The sequence below is a fragment of the Vanellus vanellus genome, assembly GCF_965231255.1.
Source record: "Vanellus vanellus genome assembly, chromosome: 5".
NCBI classification, from domain to species: domain Eukaryota; kingdom Metazoa; phylum Chordata; class Aves; order Charadriiformes; family Charadriidae; genus Vanellus; species Vanellus vanellus.
The window spans coordinates 63702412-63724677 of record NC_138910.1 but is presented as its reverse complement, the minus strand read 5'-3'; the positions used below and the strand labels follow the sequence as shown (position 1 = coordinate 63724677).

Sequence of the window (22266 nt, the reverse complement as noted above, 5' to 3'; positions counted from 1 at the left end):
AAATTGTATTTCAAAGTTTATGTTTCAAGGTCATCACTGCCTCTCCTCATCTGCTGCTATAGTTCCAATTCTATGGAAATTGACACTGAGGGTACCAATGTTTAAATCTACACATGTTAAGACACAAAATTTTCTACTGTAGAAAATTCTTGCTACTGAAGTGGAGATGAATCCATATCTAATACTTTATTTATCACAATGCAAAACCTAACCATTCACAAAGGCAGCTCTTCCCAGCATAAATAACCTATCACGCTGATACATTATCCCTACTGAAAGTTAATTCAACCTGAAGGTGAAGGGCAAAAGACAATACTAATCTATATCAACAAAGCAAAATACTATCTCCTAGTAACAGTTTTGATATTTCCCAGTTCATTAGTATGTTCATGAATGAAAAACAGACACGTAATTTGGACTGTTAGGTAATACTCAACCCAGTAAAAAACGTGTAATAGAATTTTGTTTCCAGATCAGTCCATTTTATTATATTTTTGGCTTGATATAAAGTGTTTTAGTAATTTATTCAAAATTCTTATGCAGTTGTTTTTGGCTTAAAAGCATACCAATAAACCTACCATAATCAGAACTAATTAAATTTATACTAATGTCTTCTGATTTAAGAGCTCTGTTTACTTCAATTTTCTTCATCCAATTTCCAGTTTTCAGCAGCACAGAATCCCTGCAATGTATTGGTAAACTTCTATTACACACGGACAATGAAAACAGGACTGTATACTGTGGCATCTGTAACCAAGTGAAAGAGCCTTTATTTGGTTTTAGTTCTTGGATTTTGCTTGATAAGTGGCATAAGAACAACCCTCCGATAATATATAATTTATGGCCATAAGAGAGCCAGGATCCTGCAGATCTGTTTCAGTTCTGCAAAAGTGCCAGACTTTGGGCAGAACTCATGTGAAAGTCACGCAGTTGGAAAAGATTTTGCTTCTCTTTTCTCATTTGCTCCAAGCATATCTTAGCCAACTGGAGAATTTAATTCCATCTCTGAGTGAAAAACAACTTTGACAACATGACATAATTAAAGAAATATAGGTAATAAGTAACAACTTGAGAATGTATCTTTTTAATAGGTATTTTACTTGTTTTATATTTATGTGGGAATTATTATGACTTCCATAATATGACACCAGTGTTGTACAGATATTTACACATACACTCTATACTGAAAAACACACTGGTATGTTTTTAGGGTTTTTGAATCTTGTGCAGCATTTAAAATTACAGTGACTAGAAAATGCTGTAGGATAAAGAATAATTTTGTACCATATGGCATCCGCAGAAAGTATTGCAAAAACTGCAAGTCACAGAAAGGATTAAAAGCCCACACCCTTAAAAGATGCGAGGCAGAAAAACCTGATCATACATACATAATTTTCTGATTAAAAATGACTTGGTTGTCAGCATCTCCTATGACCAGTGTAACATAGTGAAAGTCTGGTGCTGTTCTCTTTGTCTGTAGCTGCTCATAGTTTGTTATTTTGATGGTTACTAAGATTTCAGCCAATGTATCACTGTATTTTGGAAGCTAGGAAAAAATGATATAGAAGACATAACTGCTAAAATATGCAAAGTAAAATATATGCCCTTCCATAAATTTTTAACTGTTGATACAAGCACAAAAGCTCAATTCAAGCACTTTAAATTAGCGGTACAATTTTTATTTGTTGATCTGAGACACTATTATACAGTACTAACTTGCTCATAGCTGAATATCCTAAATTTGATTAAGTGTTGAGAATAAAATACAGTCTACATTAAGCCCCTGAAAAATTCTCCTCTATCCAATGTAAAGAGAAAGACGCAAGAAGAAAACTAGGTATATTTTACCATCTCAAAGGTCCTCTATAAGATATTCATAATTGTTAAATCTTTCTTCTGAGAATAACTTTAGAGGTACTCATATGGTATTATATCAAATGAAAAATTAAAATATAACTGATCGTAACAACAGTGTTTCAGGCATTTATTGATTTTTTTAACTTCAAAAGAGTCTTCATTTGTACCAATTTCACAAGACACTTCAAGGCTTTTTTTCAAATTTTGCATTTCAGAAACGTAAAGTGGCTATGTGACCTGTTTAAAGACAAAACACATATCAGAATCTCAAAGCTCTTGATTGCACATGGAATTGCACCTTTCCTTTGAGAGGGCACCAGCTAGGTTGATGTAATAATTTACTGTTTCTCTATATTCCTAGGTGTGGCATAGAAAATAAACATGAGTTAATGCTTCTTCCCTATGTTTTATATGGATGTTTTTCTGTCTCTAGGGTTTGTTTATATTCAAAACAGAAGAGACCTCTCAGACTAGAATATGGAATATACTGGTTTGCATCTGTAACATAAAATGCTATTAACGGGGGAGGTGGGGTGTCAATGTATTATAGGGAATGTCTATTGCAAGGCTCTCCTTGGAATAGTTCGATTACACATGCTAAAGTGGAAGGAGGCCACAATATTCTGTGATCTTCTATCAGCGAAGGCTCAAAATTTCTTTGAGTCAGTATTTGCTCTTTCATTTAATAACATCAGCACAATACCCTGAAATAAACAGAAAAGCATTTACCTGTTCAATGTCAAGTTCATATTTTGGAAGGTGCAAAACAGATTCTTTTATCTGGTTTCCAAAAGGAGGATGTCTGTTTAAAATCTGCAAAGATTCAATTTCATTTCTGATACATTCAGCTGATCAGAGACGCCAACAGAATGTAAACCCAAAGAATCAAAGTCACCAGAGTAATTATGCTATCAACAAAAGCCCTTATCACTGCTGGTTCTCTATTGTCAGTGATCCCCAGAATAGCAACATAACCAAAAGAAAATTCCAATACTTTTTCAAGTTGCTACCGCTTCTGTTCAAGTAACAACCAGTGAACTAGCTAGTGACCCCAAAACCTGACTACTCAGGTATGATCATGAGATGATTCTTGTATGTTGCCTGAGCTTTAGTCAAAACAAAACAAGTAACAGGATAACTGCAAAAAGGGGCAGAAAAGAGAAATCAAATTCCTAAAGCCAAACCAGAAAAACCTGAGTAAGATCGATTTCTAAAGGAAATACATTCTATCTTCCAGAATACTGGAAAAACAGTATCTTCAAGAAAAGAATCTAAGAGCCAAAAAACTTGTCCTGGGGTAAAATCTAACTTCCCTAAAATAAGAAGTGCTTTATAGATGATTCAGAAGAGTTTTATTCTGTAACTACCTTGAACTAAAATTAGCAGTAATAGTAATTCAGGATTCTCATAATTTACACACATTAAGAGAAATTGTAAATAGATATTCCCTTTTATTTTTTTTTCTAACACTCCTAAAAGGGAAATGCATATTATCCTTTGTTTCAAAACATGTTAATGTTGAAATGCTACATATTTAAGGAAGTGCTTTCCAAAACCAGCCAAATCAGTTAAATCATCCGCATTAAATTTGCTCAAACAAACCATCATACACGTTTTCAAAGAAAAAGAGCAGTAGCCACATTTTTTTAAAAATTCAATAGTATAAATGAATAAACCACTTAAAATACTCAATTTTGTTGACAATCATATAGCAGATATATTAACCATACTGCTTTTTCTAGTAACAGTATTAATACACAGTAATTTCCTTATCATATTTATCTGTGTACAAGATAATACATTACCAGTTCAAGTTCCCTTGCATTTGTGTCTTCTATTTTTTTAAATGATGTCAGCCCAGCATTTACCATAGCATTTGACAGTGATAAACCTGTGAAAAATTTAAGTTTTGTGCTGTTAAATGACAATCACTAATCATCTCAAATTATTCTCAACAACTGCATTATAGCAGGTAAAACCAAAGCAGAAATTATTTTGTAGTATGTTTGTCCCAGCTTTTTGCCTAGCAAATCACTATATCGCTTTTCAAGTTGATAAGTATTTTAGTATTATTTAATTTCTCTTATCCATTAGTAAAAAGAAATGCAATAGAAATCAAACATTAAAACAACATTTCAATACTGACAATTTTTAGTTACATTTTTAAGAAAAAAAGAGATTTTAGATTATTTTCTACAGGAGTCAGAAAACGTGTTCTGCATGTATATGATGAGAAAAGCATGTCACGCAGCATTCTTTGTCTCAGATTTTTTTTCCCCATCCAAGGAATTATTTACCTATGTTAAAGTCACAAGGATCTCAATGTTTTTGAGCAAATGAATGATGAAATAAAATTAACTTAAAAATTATAATAAATATTTTGCACCACAATCTTTGCAGATTTAGCAACACATTTTCCTATGGCTTTATCTGCCAGAAAAGCAGACTGGCAGAGAATTCCACATGCAATCTTATTCTTCTTTGTGATTCCCAGTTCTTTCACTCTTCCAGTGAGATTTAGAGTCATCACAGCATATGAAAAGGCATTTCCCTTATTTGGAACTACAGTCTACTACAATAACTGCAATAATTTCAGATAAAAGATTGTACCAAATCTTTAGAATGAGTATGTGGAATCCACATATGTAATTCTGTAGAATCAGTAAAAGAACTGAAAATTAATTGGGAAACCTCTCAAGAGACTCTTAGGTTGCTTCTTAGAAGATGTTACAGCAGTCTTATAAGAAAAGACTCATTTCAACTCAAGAATTTAATGATTTTGAGACAGAGAAGATCTTTCATCCTTTCACATATATTCGAACACCTTTTGGGTCTGACTTAGGGAAATCATGTTCTACCATTTCCCCTCTCTTCTGCAAAAGCTCTGCATCTACTTCAGTCAGAGCAGTTGCCTTGTTTCTTTGTAAGTGAAGCTGAAGACTAGTTCTTTTGTCATAATTCCTAAAATCAGAAGGGTTTCCACCAGTGAAGAAAATAAGAGATAAAAGTAAGACTTTGCCTGTCTTTATTTCTGAGCAAGAAAAAAATTGAGGTGGATATCAAACTGAACTAGTAAAGGTGATAAAATCCTGGATGGTAACTGATCATTATCCTGTCTGTCAGAACAAGCAAACAGAAATCAAGCATCTCATACAGCAACAAAAGGGGGCATCATTATTGGACAAGAGTAACAAATTGAGATAGTTGTAGAAATGCAGCAAGAATTCAACTGAGTCCTCAGTCTCAGTAAGGCCAAATGTCAGTTAAAGAACAGTTACTCTTACAAAGGAAATATTGATTACTAAGGCTTTTTTAAAATACAAAAATTAGCATTCTGAGATAAGAGTTTAAAAATTAGGTATTTCTGAATATGTTACATGGTATCAGTAAATTACTGTGAGGTCAAAAAATTCACTTCACAAAGACAAAGAATAGGCTTAGCTGCCATAGCATGACAGAGGTCAAGAATCAGACATCATAACATAGGCATCAATTCAATATTTGATTCAGGAAAAGAGAGTGAACTGTCAGCAGATGGTTCAAAAGAAGCCTCTGAGCAGAACAAATGGAACTGTGAAAGTTAGCAATTCTTTGTAACATATGCTGCAAGAACAATGAGAGCATAGGAAAAAATAAAAAAAAGAAAAAGAAAAAGGAAAACAGGACAGAGATGTGTATATATAGCACTTCTATTATTACAAAACTGAAACTGAATTTATTCTATTGAATACAGTGTACAGGAAAGGATTTGTCTACTCTGCAAATGCCATGTTTATTCCACTTATCCAAAACCCTAGAAATGTTGCTGAACATGAGGCAGACTCCTCAGATGACCATGCGCGCATCGGCACAAATCCAGAAGTAGTGGAAATGGGTTCCCACCACAATGTACTGTGCTGTGCACAAGCTAACAAGCCCTGTGCCTTGCTTTGATTCCACATGAATGAAGCGATACAGCTTCTGCACTTGAGCTGGCAAGGCTGTAATGTACTGCACCACAGGGATCTTCTGCTTAGCTAGTCTCTAAGTTGCAGGTCTCTGTACTATAGTGTTCTGTACAGTGTAGATATATCTTTAAAGAAGAAATACAGAGAACATTACAGTTAATTCTGAAACCATGAAGGTATGATAAGACCAGATATCAAAGCAGGAAGGTATACTATTACTTCAAACAAGTATAACGACATTTTTTTAATACAGAGGACTCCAAAATTTCTGAATTCCTTTTCAAATAATTATGACAAGTCTGTACTTCCAGCCAATACATGCAGTAACACGACACAGTGATAGGAAGAAGACTATTAGAAACTTACGATCCTCATGTGTGTAAGAACCTCATGCACAGTAAATTTATTTCTATTTCATGATCCCTATCTATGTCAATGCAAATTAAAGGGCTTTTGTGCATTTAAGTAATAGGACCTACAGTGACAGCTGTTTGGAAAGGAAGACATAGCCCAGTCAGAGATACGCAATCACACAAATGTGGAATATGCCCAAGATACTGAGACAAACAATAAGAAAAAGGAACAACTCTGAAATACTTTGAAAGCCTAAAGAAAATTACTAAACTGATTAATTTCACTTTTATCATGACAGACGATGCTGACAACTGTGGTACTCAACTGTGGCACATGAGTAATTAGGAGACTCATTTAATTATGTAAGCAGACATTCCAGAAATTAGCAGGCTAATTATGAGTTTTGATTCTGTATCAGATTGCACCTTTACAATTTCTGACTAGTACCTACCAATTTTTTCCAATTGTTTAGACACATGAAGTGAATTCTCCCAAAGTTTGCACCTGAAACACTTTGCTAAAATCAAAGAGTTTAATAAAGCAGAAAAGTTGTTCTTACATGATGCCAGAAAGTCAGATAACCCTGTAAAAACAAGATTGAGCTGTATTAATAAAATGAAACATAGCTTATTATTGTATGTACCAAAAAAGGGTTAAATTTTACCATACATCTAGTAACTCTTAAGCCATTTCTAAATATTCTGCCAGTATCTTGTGTCAAAGTAAAGTCCTGAATAGGAATGCATCCCAGCTGAGCCTGAATAAGACTGGAAAAAAAATAGGTATTGGTACATAAGCCATATTGTAAGCGAAGTATAACAACATAAAAGTTTCTACTGGAAAACAAAAGAAAATTCAGAATAGAAACAATGAAATGCAAGATCTGAGTCTCCATAAAATGATACAAATTTAAGCAGGGACTTCAACAGCCATAAAATGACAACTTTTCAATAAGCAGTAACAACACAATATAGTATTTACCAGTTTATTTTCATTTCTCTTGTTTTTATCTTCCCCTCCATTGGAAACCTATGCATAAAATTAAACATATTTTCTGCTATTCATTTTATTTATTGTTAAAAAGATACTTTCCTTTTCCAATGTATTTACTTTTTTATACCTGATAGTTATTTTGTCCTTGTCTTTATTCAAAGCATTCAGTATTTTCTTTTCATTTGTTCTTAACTTGACATCCAGAAATTCTGCACAGTTGGAGATCATTGTAATCTGTAACAATTTAACTTTTTAATTGTTTTTCTTTGCCATTTTTCTACCACTTATTCCAACCTTTTTTTTTTTTTTTTAAGAACACTTCTAAAAAAATTTGATTTTCTCAACACTATGACCATGAAAAAATGGTCACTCAGTTCTTTCTAATACTGATCAACTTTCATCTTCCTATAAAGGCCATTATATAACAAAAGGGGAAGATTTTTCTGTCAGTTTTTACATTACTATTCCACTAGAAATTATCCAAAAATCAACCACACCGCTAACACTTTATGACATACAAGGCAAATACCAGTAATTTGATGATAATACATCTGTTACGCATTTCCCTTTACTTTCTCCATACTTTGATAACAAAGGTAGCCATAGGAGAACAGGCATTCCATTTTTTCATGGCCAAACTGTTCTACCATAGTATTTGCTTGAAAACAAAGCATCTTTTGTGACTTAACAGCAGCCATAACAACCTGTTACCTGACAGAGGAAAATTACTTAAAACAGAAAGACAATAACATTACTTTAAAAGTAAAGTCTGCTCTGCATGCAGATTTTTTTTCCAATAAAAAATAACTACTAAATCACAAACCAATACAATGTTTAATACATAAACAGAACAGCTTCAGCAATTTTATATCTTCATTAGCAAGGTTAATGAGGGGAGAAAGACTTGGAAATCAAAAGATCTGAGTACAAAGCATCAAAAATGCCCCATATGGATTTATTTAGATGGATTCTCTAAAACCTTATCCTTTATATAAACAAATCCTGAGCTCTTTAAAAGAAATGAAAACTTCTGCTTATCTTTGACTCTGTTTAAAATCAATTTGAACATATGTAAATTGTCTTTAAAAAGTTAAATTACCAATTCATTTATAGTCTCTGTTCCCTTAATTGTGAAAAATTGTTTGACTGTATCAAATGCAATATAATACCACGCCATTAATCTTCCAGTCTCTGCAAAAGAAGAATATACTTTAAAAAATAAATATGCTACATATTTTTTGTGTATTTTTTAAGTCACAAAATTGAATTAATTTTCTTATTACAGTGTTCTACGAAACTTATCACCACTGACTTGTTATGTTATTGACCCCAGCTGTCTGACAGATATTACTGACCCCACCAGAATGCAGAAAGAAACACACACCAGTTAGTTTTCTCTAATGGAGTTGAATTTACACTAAAATACCAGACTCTGAACTGTGGTTGCTAAGAAGCCAGACACCTCTAGCAGAGGACTGTAGAGAAGAGCAGTTATTGATAAAACCTGTCCTTCATTGCACTGTGTTACATCCAACTATCCTGTGATAATATTCTGTATTTTTTTCTTAATCTGCAACAAAATTTCCAGCAACAAGAGAAGATCCATTCATGAATCAACATTAAGAGAATGAACTTCCATGATTTGTTAAAGAAACTTGCTCATATATTCTAGGCAAACAATCTCTCAGATTCTACTATCTACTATATTTGTGTACTAATGTACACAAATGTAATTGTGTATTAATGGGTCACAAAAATAGTTGTGACCCTTTTGTAGTTCACTACTATCTCAGATCACTTCTGAAAATCAGTTTATTTTTAAAACGTGTTACCTGTTGGTTTGAAATTATTTGCTTCATCCATCCTGATTAAATCAAAAGATGATAAATCATTTAAGTTCTTCAAACACAGTTCTGTCAACAATTTGAAAATATATGTATTTTTAGAACATGCAGAAAAACTTACCTATGTACAAACCACAAATATCATCATCAAACTGCAATGAATGTATGCCAAAGCAGTTCCAATGAACTCAAGCAAAGGTTTTAGAATATGGTCCTGCTTCTACTAAAGTTGGTGGCTAACTTCTGCCTGGGGAAAGCTCACGCGATATTTGATACAGCACAGCCCAACTCTTTTTTAGTAAAGCAAAAAACACAAAGTAAATGATACTAGATGCACAGAGCACAGGCTGCCATATTCAATTCTGAATGCCAGACCAGAAAGCCCACAGTATTTATGCAAAAGTTCTCCGCTACAGTGTTAACACTTAAATGGTTGAAATTTCAAATATCCACAGGTATTTATGAATCCTTCATCAGAAATTTTCATTATGTATCAGGTGCATTTGTATTTACTTCACAAAACCTATTTAGTTGGATATCTGCATCAGGATGAACAAAGTGTTTTGTTCTTCTCGCTTTCAAAACCAAGGTAATTAAAAGGCAAAAATTACATTAATTCAGTGTTCAGAATTTAAAAGTAAGTCGAAAAAGCACTCAAAGTGATAGTTCCCATCAATCAGAAATCATTCACATTGCACATGAAATGTATGAAAATATAAATAGCTATAGACATTACTAAAAACCATTTCATGTGTGCTGGGAAAAGGAGTTAGTTTCTGTAAGAACTTTAAGATAAGGTCGTTTTTAAGATCAGAGCACTTCAAGGAAATATAATCCCCACCTAAAAAGCATTTGTAAGTGAAGCCTTCTACCCTAGCACTATCTGCAGAGGTGATTTCAAACCACACCTTCTCCCATAAAGGCTTATTTTAGGTAGTAACATGCTTCATTCCCCCATTCCTTTCAACTTACATTCCAAAAAAAGAAATGTCCTGATCTAAAAGACAGGAAAAGGTAGAAAACAACCGAAAAAGCATATGAACTAGGTAACTTTTCGTACAGATAAGTACTCCTTTTTTCTTTTCCTATCTGCAAGTCACAGTCAGTCTCTTGTATTTGGAGACTTCAAGCAGTAGTGCATATACTAAGTGCATTCCTGGAGACATGCCTTTGAAACTCTTACACAATAAACAGCCTCAGCATAGGTCCACCAAGCCCAACATCAATCACATATTTTCTACACAATCGTGTAAAATTTAATAAATGTATAAGTGGAGTCCAAGTATTGGCTCTACAAATTTCAGGGCGTATGTCAGTCTATGTTCTCATGTACTAGGCCCCCCTCCAGATATTTAAGTTTTGAATGGTTTAGTATACAAATATACAGAATTATGATGGACATGAGGACTTTCACTAAAGAGAGAAAGCTGCATTTTTAGATTTGCGGAACTCCATTTACAATCTTAGCAAGTAGTCTGTTATTAATATAGTTATTTTGGATTAACTAGAAAACTTACATTAAAATAAATAAATATTGTTGTATGCTATTTCCATATTTAAAGATGACAGGCACTGATTTCCAAACTATTTAGTCAGCTGTATGTTTTCTGATGGAACTGTAAATAACTAAAAAGCAGTATTTAAAAAAATAAAGTAAAATCAATAAATGGGTTTTATTCAAGTCTTAGCAAAAAAAGCCTCTTAAACGTAGTCTTCCAGTAATTTCTACAGTATCACAAGAAAAATATGGTGCTGCCTTTTTTTTTTTGTATCTCTAAAGTTGCATGCCTCATTCTCACATTACTGCTCACTTGAAACGCAAATGGAATTTCTTCATTATGTATTTGGATTCTCTTAGTACTTTGCTATTATGCATTTGCTATTCATATGAAAATTTTAACACTAAATTTGGAATTAAAATAGCAAAATAATTCTCAACAGGATCTACTGAATCCATATATCTGAGATATTACTCGTATTCTATGGAATGCTTAATGCACAGAAATCTTCGAAAGACTGCAAGTCTTCCCTTGATGCCCCTGAGCAAAATGAGTAATTCAGTCCATAAGGGCCAAATTCCAGGTAACAAGCAGATAATACACTAGAACGTACATCTCCAATGCAAAATGTCATGGTCAGAGAGTGGAATTCTCAGATCATACCAGTCCAGATGTCGGAATAGCAAATCTATACAATACGAGTACTGTGACTTACCTGTACAAAACCAAGGATTTTAAGATTTGCCCCTATCCCCCAATTCACTGAGTCCATGACTGGACAAGATCTGCCACACTCTGGAGTTCCGTTTTCACATTATTTATGCATTTTTGAATGACCAATGCAAAAATATCTATCATAAAATATAATGTGTTCTCTCTCTCCACCTGCTCTTTATTATTGCTGCCTAACATGCTATAATCATGCGATTTTTAATTTGTTTCTGAACAAGGTGAAGATGTTTACATTTTACATCCTTTGTTTTCACAGCTAAATTTATGATAAAGGGAAGATGACAATTTCTGAAAGGGGCTTTTTTGAAAGTATAGTAACAGAAATTAATTAAAGCAAATGAGATCAATCAAAGGAAAATAAGGAAGAATGACAAGCAATCAAAATTAAAGTGCTCTGCTTTGTATTTCTGAGTATATATATGGAGATGAGGTAGGTAAAGGCATTTGATATTTTTCCTCTATACAAGAAAAACTTTTCCACCAGTCAAAATGTAGTGTTTCAAAAGTATTAATAATTAAATAAAACCAATAGCACAACATAGTAAATTACACTTGTTCTGTGAATGGATCTATTGAAATTAATGGAGATGTATAATAAACAGCCACTTACCTTGTAATTTTGCTTCAATTCCAATTTTATCCAATCCAGATGAAAAACCTTCATGAAAAGACAAAAGGCTTTTTAACGTAATACAATGATATAATTCCTTCTTAATATCATTAACCATCAAAACTGATTTGCTGATTTTTGGGAGCCAGACAAATACCCCAAAGTGAAACATTGGTAAATATTTATCATACTGGGAACAAGTCAAAAGCCTTACATAGTTCAAGTATCTGAGTACCAATATGTGGCTATCGGAACAGATGTGCAAAGGTACAAGGTGCAGATATTCCCCTACGTAACATATCAGAGTCCTAAAAGTTGCAGAAACACCAGTAAGCAACTTCACACATAGAGTATTCCTATTTTAGGATACAGGAAGCCACCTAAATGGTAATATCCATTCAAGTACCAGATGCACTATGTTCCAGTCCCATCTATAAATCCTTAAAAAAATTTGTCTCTAGCAAGTGCCCAATGACTTCCTAATCAGGTGTAGAGCAAGTGGCCAGGAAAAAAAAAAAAAGATGCGGGCAGGGCTGGGGACCAAGAGGCTGCCCTGGACAAGACAAATTGAAGACACCAGCATTAAAATTATTGAAATTTTGTTTTAGAAAAACTATGAAATATTAGACAATTTTTTTTCTCAGCAGAGGATTACATACTCAACACTGAAAAGTACATTATGGCCTGATACTGCATTAATACATGGTCCAGTGTATTAAGATCAAAAGAAACAGATCATTATGAAGCTATAAATGCCGCCTTCGTAGTTTTTAAATGTTATACCATGCTGAAACCCCTATTACTTATATTAAAGTAACTGAAACTATTGTTCCTAAAAATGTTACAGGCCATATTACACATTTTGTTTTCAACTCCTTATGAAATAATAGTCCATGTGAAAAAGAAAGAAACACATAATACAGATCTAACACATCCTAGTGTCATAATTTAGCTCAATTAAAAAAACCCCAACAAACCATAATGAGTTGGATTTTTTAAGGCTCTAATGTACAAGAACGTTGATCGTATCCATTCCAAAGCTACAGTAACATCTGTGACAGTATGTAGCACTATTTCTGCATTTAAGTGCTCGACAAGATGCCTGTGCAAGCTAGCAAAAAAAAAAAAAAAAGTAAGTACATTTACCAGTTAGTAGTAAAAACATGCTAAAACTATTTTTTGGGGAAAAAAAATCCCAAACAAAACAAACACCAATTGTGTTTTGTTTGGTTTTTTTTATTTTTTTTGTCAACTGTTCACTTTAATCAGTGAAATCAATAGAAAACAATAAAGAGGATGTAAATAACCAATAATGTACTTTGTTTATTATGGCTTAATGTCCAGCAAGCAAAAATAAAAACACTCTGTCAACTGTGAAGTTTCACAATTATTTAGCAAAGTTATACACACTTAAAAATTACAGCACAGTGTTGATATCAGAAAAATTAAACCTTAATACAATTACATGACCAAAATTTCCTATTTTACCCTTTAATGTCTTCAACTTTCCTACCTATTTCTCTTGATATTCTCTTCAAATCAAGTGAATTCTGTTGTCTGGTATTTTCTAGACTCTATCAACTAAAAGTTCAGAGACATGATCTGGGTTCAGTTGTTGCTTTTTGGTTTTGCAATATGCACTATTGCAGTTTCTTCAGTTTTCTAGCAGGAATCTACAACTATTTTATTTTTTGTTAAGTTTAAGATCTTCTAAAGATGCTTTTAGCTGATAGAACAGAGTCTGTTAACTTCTGCATAGCTTGATTTGATTTTCCTTAAAATTGTCCTAAATTTCTTCTAAATAGACCAAAATAACACCCCAAAGCCCACCTGAAAAAACATGTTCTGTAGAAACTATGAAACACTGCTACCACCTATATAGTCTTATAAAAAAATACTTAGTTACCTGCTCTCTATTATATCAGCACCATTTAACATCTGTATATACTTCTCCCTTGTACTCCAACGAGTCATAATAACTGCTGTAGCTGTAGTGTCAAACTGAAAAATAAAAGCACGAACAAAAACTGCTCTCTAGCTGTAGCTCTTAGCAAAAGAAATTCAGTTGAGTATGCATCATACGTGTGCTGAAACGATTAAAACTTTTTTCTTAAAATCAGTGTTGAAATGGCTGTTGAATGCCAAGGCCTCTCTAACTCATTTGGACAAGCAGGACTTGGGATTCCAGCCACTGCTGGCAGGCAGGTTGGCACACCAGCCTATATGTGCTGATGTACATTTAAGAGTCATGTCAGAAAAAACACAAACGTAACGAGTTCAGTAACAGTTCACAGCTAAGGAAAGGATTCCTAACCACAACCACAAAAAATAATTTACTGACACAAATTCTCATTAGTAATCCCCAAACATTGGAAAGTCTTGAATGAACAGTCTAGCCTTTTATAGTAATTTTTTATAATCTTTATCATCTACTCTCAAGCCATCTCACTTGGATTATTTTGTTTTGGAATGGAAAAAATACTGTTAGACTGATTTGTTGGTTTTTGCACAAGAATTTTCCTGACTTTTGCATTTTTAGATCAGATTAGTGTATGTAATACTGAAAGGCAGATCTTGGTAAATATTTCAGGTCTTGACTCAGTAAGTTAAAGTGGTTTAGGATTGTGAGTCACAACTTTAAAAATCTTACTGAATTACAATCTCTAGCAAAAAAAAAAAAAACAACAACCAACAATCAGTTAAGAAAGCTATGAGTATCAGAATTTCCACAGTAGTTTAGATCTTAGATCCAGATAAAATACTGTCATGTACACAACATACCACAGTGATTAATATAAGCAGCCTCTGCAGACAGATGTGGGGTAAGCTATCTCCTGTATTAGGCTTTATATGTATTTCTAAAAATTAATAGACTTAAAAGTGTAAGATTTAACATAAATGATTCTGAGACTTTAAAGAGGTATAATTAAAATAACCATTTTTAAATATCTCCCCTCCCCCCCCATTTTTTACAACTAAGGCAATGTGTAAACCTTTTCTAAAACGTAGCATTCTTGGCATCAGCAACCTCTTGTGGAAGCAAAATGAATTATAGCTTTCTGAAGGCAGTGTTTCTGACCCTCCCCTTCTAACTTCTAACTTAATTAGATGTTTTCTTGTTCCGATGTTATAAGAACAAAAGCACATTGCTCTCTGTAATACTCAACATTCCAGAATTTTTATCATGCATTTTATAAATTGCGTGCCAGCTTCATACTTTTTCTCTAATCCCCATTCGTTATGTAACCCAAATGTAATCTTTAGATCTTTTTCCACAGCAAGGTGAAGGAGTACTTTTTTAGAGGACAGTACAAAAGCAAACAGATTTCTTTCTCAATTAAGAAGTTACCCATAGTAATTTAACTATCAATAACAAACCTTTAATAACCAAGTGCTGCAGTGAAATTGTTGGCATTGTAGTTTCTTTGCCAGGAATAGTTTCTACTGATCTGCCTTTAGATAGCATCAATATAATATAGCATTAAACTTACTTGAGGCCTTCCTGCTCTCCCAATCATTTGCAGAATATCAGTTTCACTGTACTCTTGGAACACTCCTCCAACATAGTGCATTGTGGACTTTATAACCACCAGATGTGCAGGTAGATTGACTCCCATAGCTAAGGTGCTAGTAGTAACTACATCAAATTAAAGTATATTGATTGCAAGATGAACACCATTGAAATGTCTGGCAGACATTAAACAAGTAGCAAATAAGTGACTAATTCTTCATTCTTAAAAGCTCCTATTTTCTAGTAAAGTCTGTGTGTGTTCTGCACCACAAAAAATTAGATGTAGATTACAGACATGTATTTGCATAACAATTTCTGTGTATCTGATCATCATCATTCATTTATTATCAAGTATTCTTTTAACAAATTACATCACAGATATTTTTATTTAAACATTTCTCAACATTTAGAGATAAGCCAGAATCCAATACGTCTTCAATGTAACACACACACTCTCTGAAGAAACATTATTTATATTTCTTCATGGATAGATATTTCAATATGGCCATGACTTCACCTTGCTTTGTAGTGATCAATATCTTTAAGACCTGTTTTTTTTTCAATTCATCAGTCATTAGCATTGTTTATATCTATGGTACCAAACCAGAACCATCACCAATACCATCACAGTACTTTACCAATATATACTCTCACACGGAAAACACCAGTCAAGTTTGTGGCAAATTATCGCACACTCATGTTTTCTAATTCACTTGCTCTAACGAATATATGGGGTGGCCGTAATTGAACACAAAGTCAGCTATACAGGCCAACTGATATAACTATTCCACTATGAAAACAAAGAATTAATTGTCCAATTCTTTTTTGAAATGAATGGGGAAATAAAATTAGAAATTATAGGTGAATCAGGAAAGAAGAATATAATATAAACTGAAGGCATAATCACACCATCTTGTGATAATATTACTCTTTTTCATATTGTTATGGTATGCAAAGTGGGAAATTTGTCACATTGCGAAGAAAGGTTACTTACCAGCGCAGTCAGAGCTTCTGTCCATGTATGTGTGTGGATATATATACGTATACACACACAGTGAGTAATGTACACTGCTTCAAGACCAAAGAATTTTTCCTCTTTGCAGTATCTGTGAAAGGTGTGTTAAAACCCTACCACGCATTGTGCTCACAGACATATAAGTGGAATACACCCCTCACTCTTTCAGTTTCCCCTCAGCTGTAGAATCATAATTCTAGCATCTCAGATGATTCTGAAATATTCATACAAACTATAAATTTCAAAGGACTTATGTACCAATAAGCAACTTTGCATTCTTTCAGTGACAGTCCACTGAAATGTACATTCACATTGTGCTCAGCTGTGGCACAGGGTTTCAAAGTTATTTTTGCAAAGAGCAATTGTAGAACCACAGTCTCCTGAGATTTCAGAAATGGCACCACAGTTGACAAAGCCATACAAAGTGCACCAGGCAGCCATAGTACAGTAGATTGTAGGGATGCAGAGACTTTTTAATACCGTGGACACAGCAACTCTAGCAAGATCGCCAGATCACAGTCAAGGTACCTACCTTAAATTTTCATAGCAACTCATGACCATTGTACAGGAAAGAAAAAAATCCATGAATCTTTCGGTGTTGTACGTGAACCACACAGACAATTCCCCATAGGGTTTTAATCTTTTTCACAGTAAATAAATAAAAAAAAAAAAGCCTGGATGAGATGAGACCATCATGTATCAAAGAGATATCTTTTCATTTCAGGAAACAGCAGATGGAATATTCTTAGGAACATCCCCATCAGTCAAAACACCTTGCAAGAGAGTTTGAAAACAGTATCCTGCCCATCTAAGAAGCACAAATGTAAAGTATCACCCTCAGGGAAGCCCCTGGTGTAAAGGACACAAAGAAAACATCATGTGAACTCTGAGGGAAGACACACTAGCAGGGAGTTCCACCTCAACAGGATGACTCAGTGGTATGAAATAAAAATGGACACGGCCAGATCTATACAGACACATGAGGGAGGATGACCTCCGTGTATGTTGAGGAGAAGAAAAGTTCTGTGGTCTTTAGTAACAGTGTGTGTGTATACCCACAAGGTAAAAGTGCATGTGAAACACACACCTTTATCTGGATTTCACAAAGTAATTCCAAAGGTTAAATGAACATAAAATCATAAAATATTACCACTTCCAAACTGCAAACTTCTCAGGATACATTAACAACATTTTGACTTTCAAAGTTAAATTTACTTACAAAGTACTGGTAAGTCTCCTATAGCAAAAGCTCCTTCAATTATTTTTCTGTCAGATATTTCCATACCCGCATGATGATAAGCCACACCGTACATTAAAAGATCTGACAACAAAATAATTATATCCATCACTTGACTAAGTTTACTCAAGCAAGTATTAATTCACAGAGCGAGTAGCAGTAGGTTATATTTACCTCTCAGTTTGGAATCTTTCAATGAATTTGCAGACCTCTGTAATCTATGCAACACACACAAAAAGGTAAAAATGAATACTTCAAGATCACAAAACAGATTCACTACTGTAAGCGGAATAGACAAAGTATGTTTTTAAAATGCAAAAATAAAGCTTCACATGAAATACACCATTACCCCACTAAAGATTCTAAGATGTGTTCCTTGACATGTACCTTTTTTACATACTTTCCCATAGTTCTACTGCATTTAGGGTTTTTATGGATGTTCTTAGTTTTCAACTACATGTTAGACTATCAAAAGGACATAGTCTTAGAAGTATTGTTCACACAAGGCAAAGACAACCATGTTTAAGGTCCAAAATCAGGAAGTAGCTTCTGCAGCTGCCATGACTAGACAACCCTGAAGTAAATAACAATTAATACGGGTCAGGGCTGTATTTATTAAAGATATCTGATAATGCAAAAACTTCTTACAGCTTAACTTAAAACACTAGTAAGATCACATCCAATTCAACTATTCATATCTTAATCTTTGCACTGCAAGGCCTTACAGGTCCATAGGAATTAACATTTATATGCTTAGAAAGCAGCTTTTAGAAACAACTTGGTGTTTGTGAAAAATATCCTAAAAATCTGAGAAGCAAGTAAAACTTCTAAAGAAGAGTGCCAGTTTACCAAAAAGAATGTCAACTGTGATGATGATTTTGTTGCAGACACTCCTCTGCTAGAAATTGTATTAGCTCAACAACTTTCTTCACAGATGTTACAGGTGTACTAAAACACAAAAACACATATTAACAATTCAAATATAAAAATACCTCTGTTTCTGTTCTATACTTAGTAGAAATTTAGCATCTTTTGCAAGAACAGAAGCGGCCTGCTGTACTCCTTTTCTTGTGGCACAAAACTATAAACAAGAAAAGATTTTTTTTGAATCAACACTTTTAAGAATGAAACAATTTCAAACGTGATAAAAAAAAGCTGTTGTACCACAAGTGCTGGTTTCTGTTCCGAGTATGTTTGTATAATACTAGCTATCTTGTAGTTCAGAGTTAAGTCAAATTTGAATTCTGTTTGATTCTCACTGCAAGGAAAACCAAGAACAATTTTGCGTAGCTTCACTGGTCGTTGATCCTCATCTATTTTCAGACATACAGCAGGCGTCTTACTATCTGAAAGCCATTCTGCAATCTTTAAAAAAGAAGAAATAGAATGGAAATGATAAATTTCTGCTTTTAATCACTCTCTGCTCTAACTGCATCACAGAATAATTAACTTGGCTTTTGTCACATGGAAACTATTGACACATTTGCCATTGCTTTTCTCCTTAAAATCACAGGTGAAGTTCTGCTTTGTACAAGACCAATATAATTCGTAATGAAATGTAGAGTCTGTTGTGATTTGTACTTGGAGACAAAAAAATCACGAACAGAAATCTAAAAATTAAGCATGTTCATATTTTCCTGACAGTTCCATATGGTTGTAGGTCATTTGTTACATTAACATCAACCTCACAGCTGTCTTCAGCTGATAGTTTCAAAATGACAACTTTGTTATCAATCTGGATTTATAACCCAGGTAAATTTTATAAAATACAACTACATTAATTAAAATATAGTTAAAACGTAACACTTACATCTTCAGCATTTGGGATTGTCGCAGAAACAGCTACAAATCTCACAGGAGGAACAGTGTCATGATTCTCTAAAAGACGCCAAAGAGAAGACTGAACAGTCTTCATTCGACTGACTACAACTTCTAATGTTGCACCACGGCTTTCATCCTTTATAACATGCACCTATTAGGAATTTTAAAAGATTTGCTAAATAATTCTCCAATTACGATCTATAGAGGTGTTAAATAAGTGTTATATTTCCTAACTTTCCTTTTATCTTCAAAAACAAAACCAGTGCATATAAAATATTTTTTTTACCTCATCAATGAGAAAGAGTCGTACAAGTTGGACTATAGAGTTGTCTCGCCACCTTCTAGTCATGCTATCCCATTTTTCCTAGAAGAAAAAAACAACGCAACAAAACAACAGAAGGTGAAAGATGTTTCAGAGACCAACATATATCAAAAGCACAGTACAGGCAGACATGCCTAAACTTTAATAAATCTTTAAATAAAATCAGTTAAATGAATTGAAGCTAGTGCCATGTATGTTTTATCTGGCACATTATTATATTAATTGTTGTTTATATGAACTAATAGTATGTACAGCAGTGTGCAGGCAAGCATAAGGATCATAAAATTACTACTTATTACAAAAAAAGGGAGCAGTCCTAGTAGCATACAATTAGTAGACTACTAATGTCTGCCTATTCTAGCTTTTTGTAAGAATTGGGATTGAAACCTACAGGTGTAGTGATAATAATGTCAGCATGATGTACTTCAAATAAATCATCCATCAATGTATCTCCTGTCAGTTCCTTGCAGCTGAGTCCTATAGGTCCAAATTTTTCTTTCCAATCATCAAAACGCTGACTGCATAGAGCTTTTATTGGAGCCACTAAAAATAACACAAAATATTCAGAGTTATATCAGGAAAACCAAATCTTCAGCTGTATTGCTAAAGATGCTAAATGCATACATTTTTAAGATGTCTTCTTGAATTTAATTTCCCCAATTATCAGCTTTGTTCCCAGAACCATGAAATTTGTAAATGGTATTATTAGCCTTATTATCCATGTCCACAGATTGACGTTGAGCTTTGGGCTCTTCCCTATCAGCAATCAGAAACAGAACCCTTTAATTAAGATTATTTATGCCCTCTCTTAATCCTGTTTTTTTCCTCAATCCCACATGGAAACAATCATTCAGCTATCAAAGGTTTTCTCACAGATGGAAGAAACCAAAGGAAATACATCTTTTCTAATGGAAGATCATACAAATACCAACCTTTTTCCAGTTCAGAATGATTTGAGCACTCTGTATTCAAAGGGGCTATAAATGAGAAACCATCCACAAACAAGAAATTGAGTAACAGCAGAAATCAAAATCTATCTAAACCAAATGTACATTTAAGTGTAGTCAGGGTCATACTGAGCAGCTAACACAGCAAGCAGCTGCTAACACGGCAGGTAACATTCTGATTTCTAGAAATCAGAAGTAATTCTCTACAAGGACTGATACTAGTAAGACATGTAAGTTTATATTGGATAGGTAATCTACACAGAAAATGCAGTGATTTAAGTGAAAGAAGAAGTGATCTATACACGATCCGAAACCAGCACTAATAAAATAGACCTTGCAGTGATTCCATTCTAGGCTAGTTAGAGCCACTGGAATATGAACCATTTCTGCATATCAGCTGACAACTGATCCCTAAGATGAAGACATTTAAAGAACCAGTTTCTGCTTCAGAAAAAGGTGTAAAATCTCATAAGCATAGTAGTGGCCTATAAAACAGGGAAAATCACTAGCTTCAGAAAACTGATTAAGCTACCAGCAAGTAACTCACAAAAGTGCAGAAGTAATAATCTTTCGCTATGCAAGAAGCTAGTGATTGCTCCCAGAACTTCGGTCACTATTCCTCAGCATCTGTTAAAGCTACTGGGAAACAGCCCTAATTCAGACAACTGCAAGCTAATTCATATATATTGGGCCACCGACAAACCAGGTAGCAGAGCGCACTCCAGCAGTACATAATCTGATTAACACCTCTGTTCCAACATTTGGAAAACTGACATGTCTCCTCCATCACTGTTGAACCTGGAAATGTCAGCAGATCTAGTTCCACAAGCAGGTAACTGCTTCCTAACTGAAAGTTCCGACCAGCCAACTTGTATCAATTCTACCAAGGCAATCAAAAACATTACAGTACACTGAAATGCTTCACCTCAAATTGCTGACAGAGAAACTATAACACATGCCTGTTTATAAAAGATCTGTTTACAATACAAAGTAAACTTTAAATCAACACTAGCTTTATTGTAAGAATTTGAACATATTGAAATAAAAAAAATAAATAAATTAGGCTGAAACTTTTGTAAATATAAAGATTTACCACTAGTACCAAGACTGAAAAATATATTACTGTATGAATGAACTAAAACTGGGACAAACCCACCAATTTAATGTGATTTACATGATATGAACTCAATTCTCCAGGAAGGAAAGTGTAATTGTTGTGTCTATCTTCAAGTATTTTCATTAGTTCCTATATAGATCAATTAAACTCACAAAGACCACAGCTCTGTTGCCTCTGAACTAGTAGACAGAAAGCAACAGTTAGCATGAAACCTTGCCTGGTAAGTGAATATTGGGAAATTTGATCCTCATCTCAGAGCAACACACAGTCATACACAAGATACTGCACGATTTCTGGCTCTGCCACTAAGAATTTGGTTTAGTTTCCTTTGCTTCCTTCTCCCCTTTTTGTGTACATTTTGGCTTCTTAGAGGACAAATTCTTTACAAGATTTTTAAATTTTTGTGTAAGGCAACGCTGAACACCACAATTACACAATGCTGTTATATACTAATAATAGT

The 22266-nt window shown here is 33.8% G+C and overlaps 1 protein-coding gene across 1 annotated transcript in view; it reads right to left on the bottom strand.

Moving 5' to 3' along the window:
• Positions 1–22266, bottom strand: part of HFM1 (helicase for meiosis 1) — a gene marked incomplete at its 5' end in the record, with an annotated part of 38615 nt that overhangs the window by 7118 nt on the left and 9231 nt on the right. The window contains 22 exon segments of the mRNA XM_082484053.1: positions 579–682; positions 1389–1546; positions 2587–2670; positions 3663–3748; positions 6610–6741; positions 6828–6925; positions 7140–7187; positions 7279–7385; positions 8251–8342; positions 8984–9064; positions 11837–11884; positions 12814–12947; positions 13743–13837; positions 15328–15473; positions 17582–17683; positions 17774–17817; positions 18592–18680; positions 18764–18964; positions 19410–19571; positions 19655–19681; positions 19683–19784; positions 20134–20285. Coding sequence (XP_082340179.1) covers positions 579–682; positions 1389–1546; positions 2587–2670; positions 3663–3748; positions 6610–6741; positions 6828–6925; positions 7140–7187; positions 7279–7385; positions 8251–8342; positions 8984–9064; positions 11837–11884; positions 12814–12947; positions 13743–13837; positions 15328–15473; positions 17582–17683; positions 17774–17817; positions 18592–18680; positions 18764–18964; positions 19410–19571; positions 19655–19681; positions 19683–19784; positions 20134–20285 — 2292 coding nt within the window.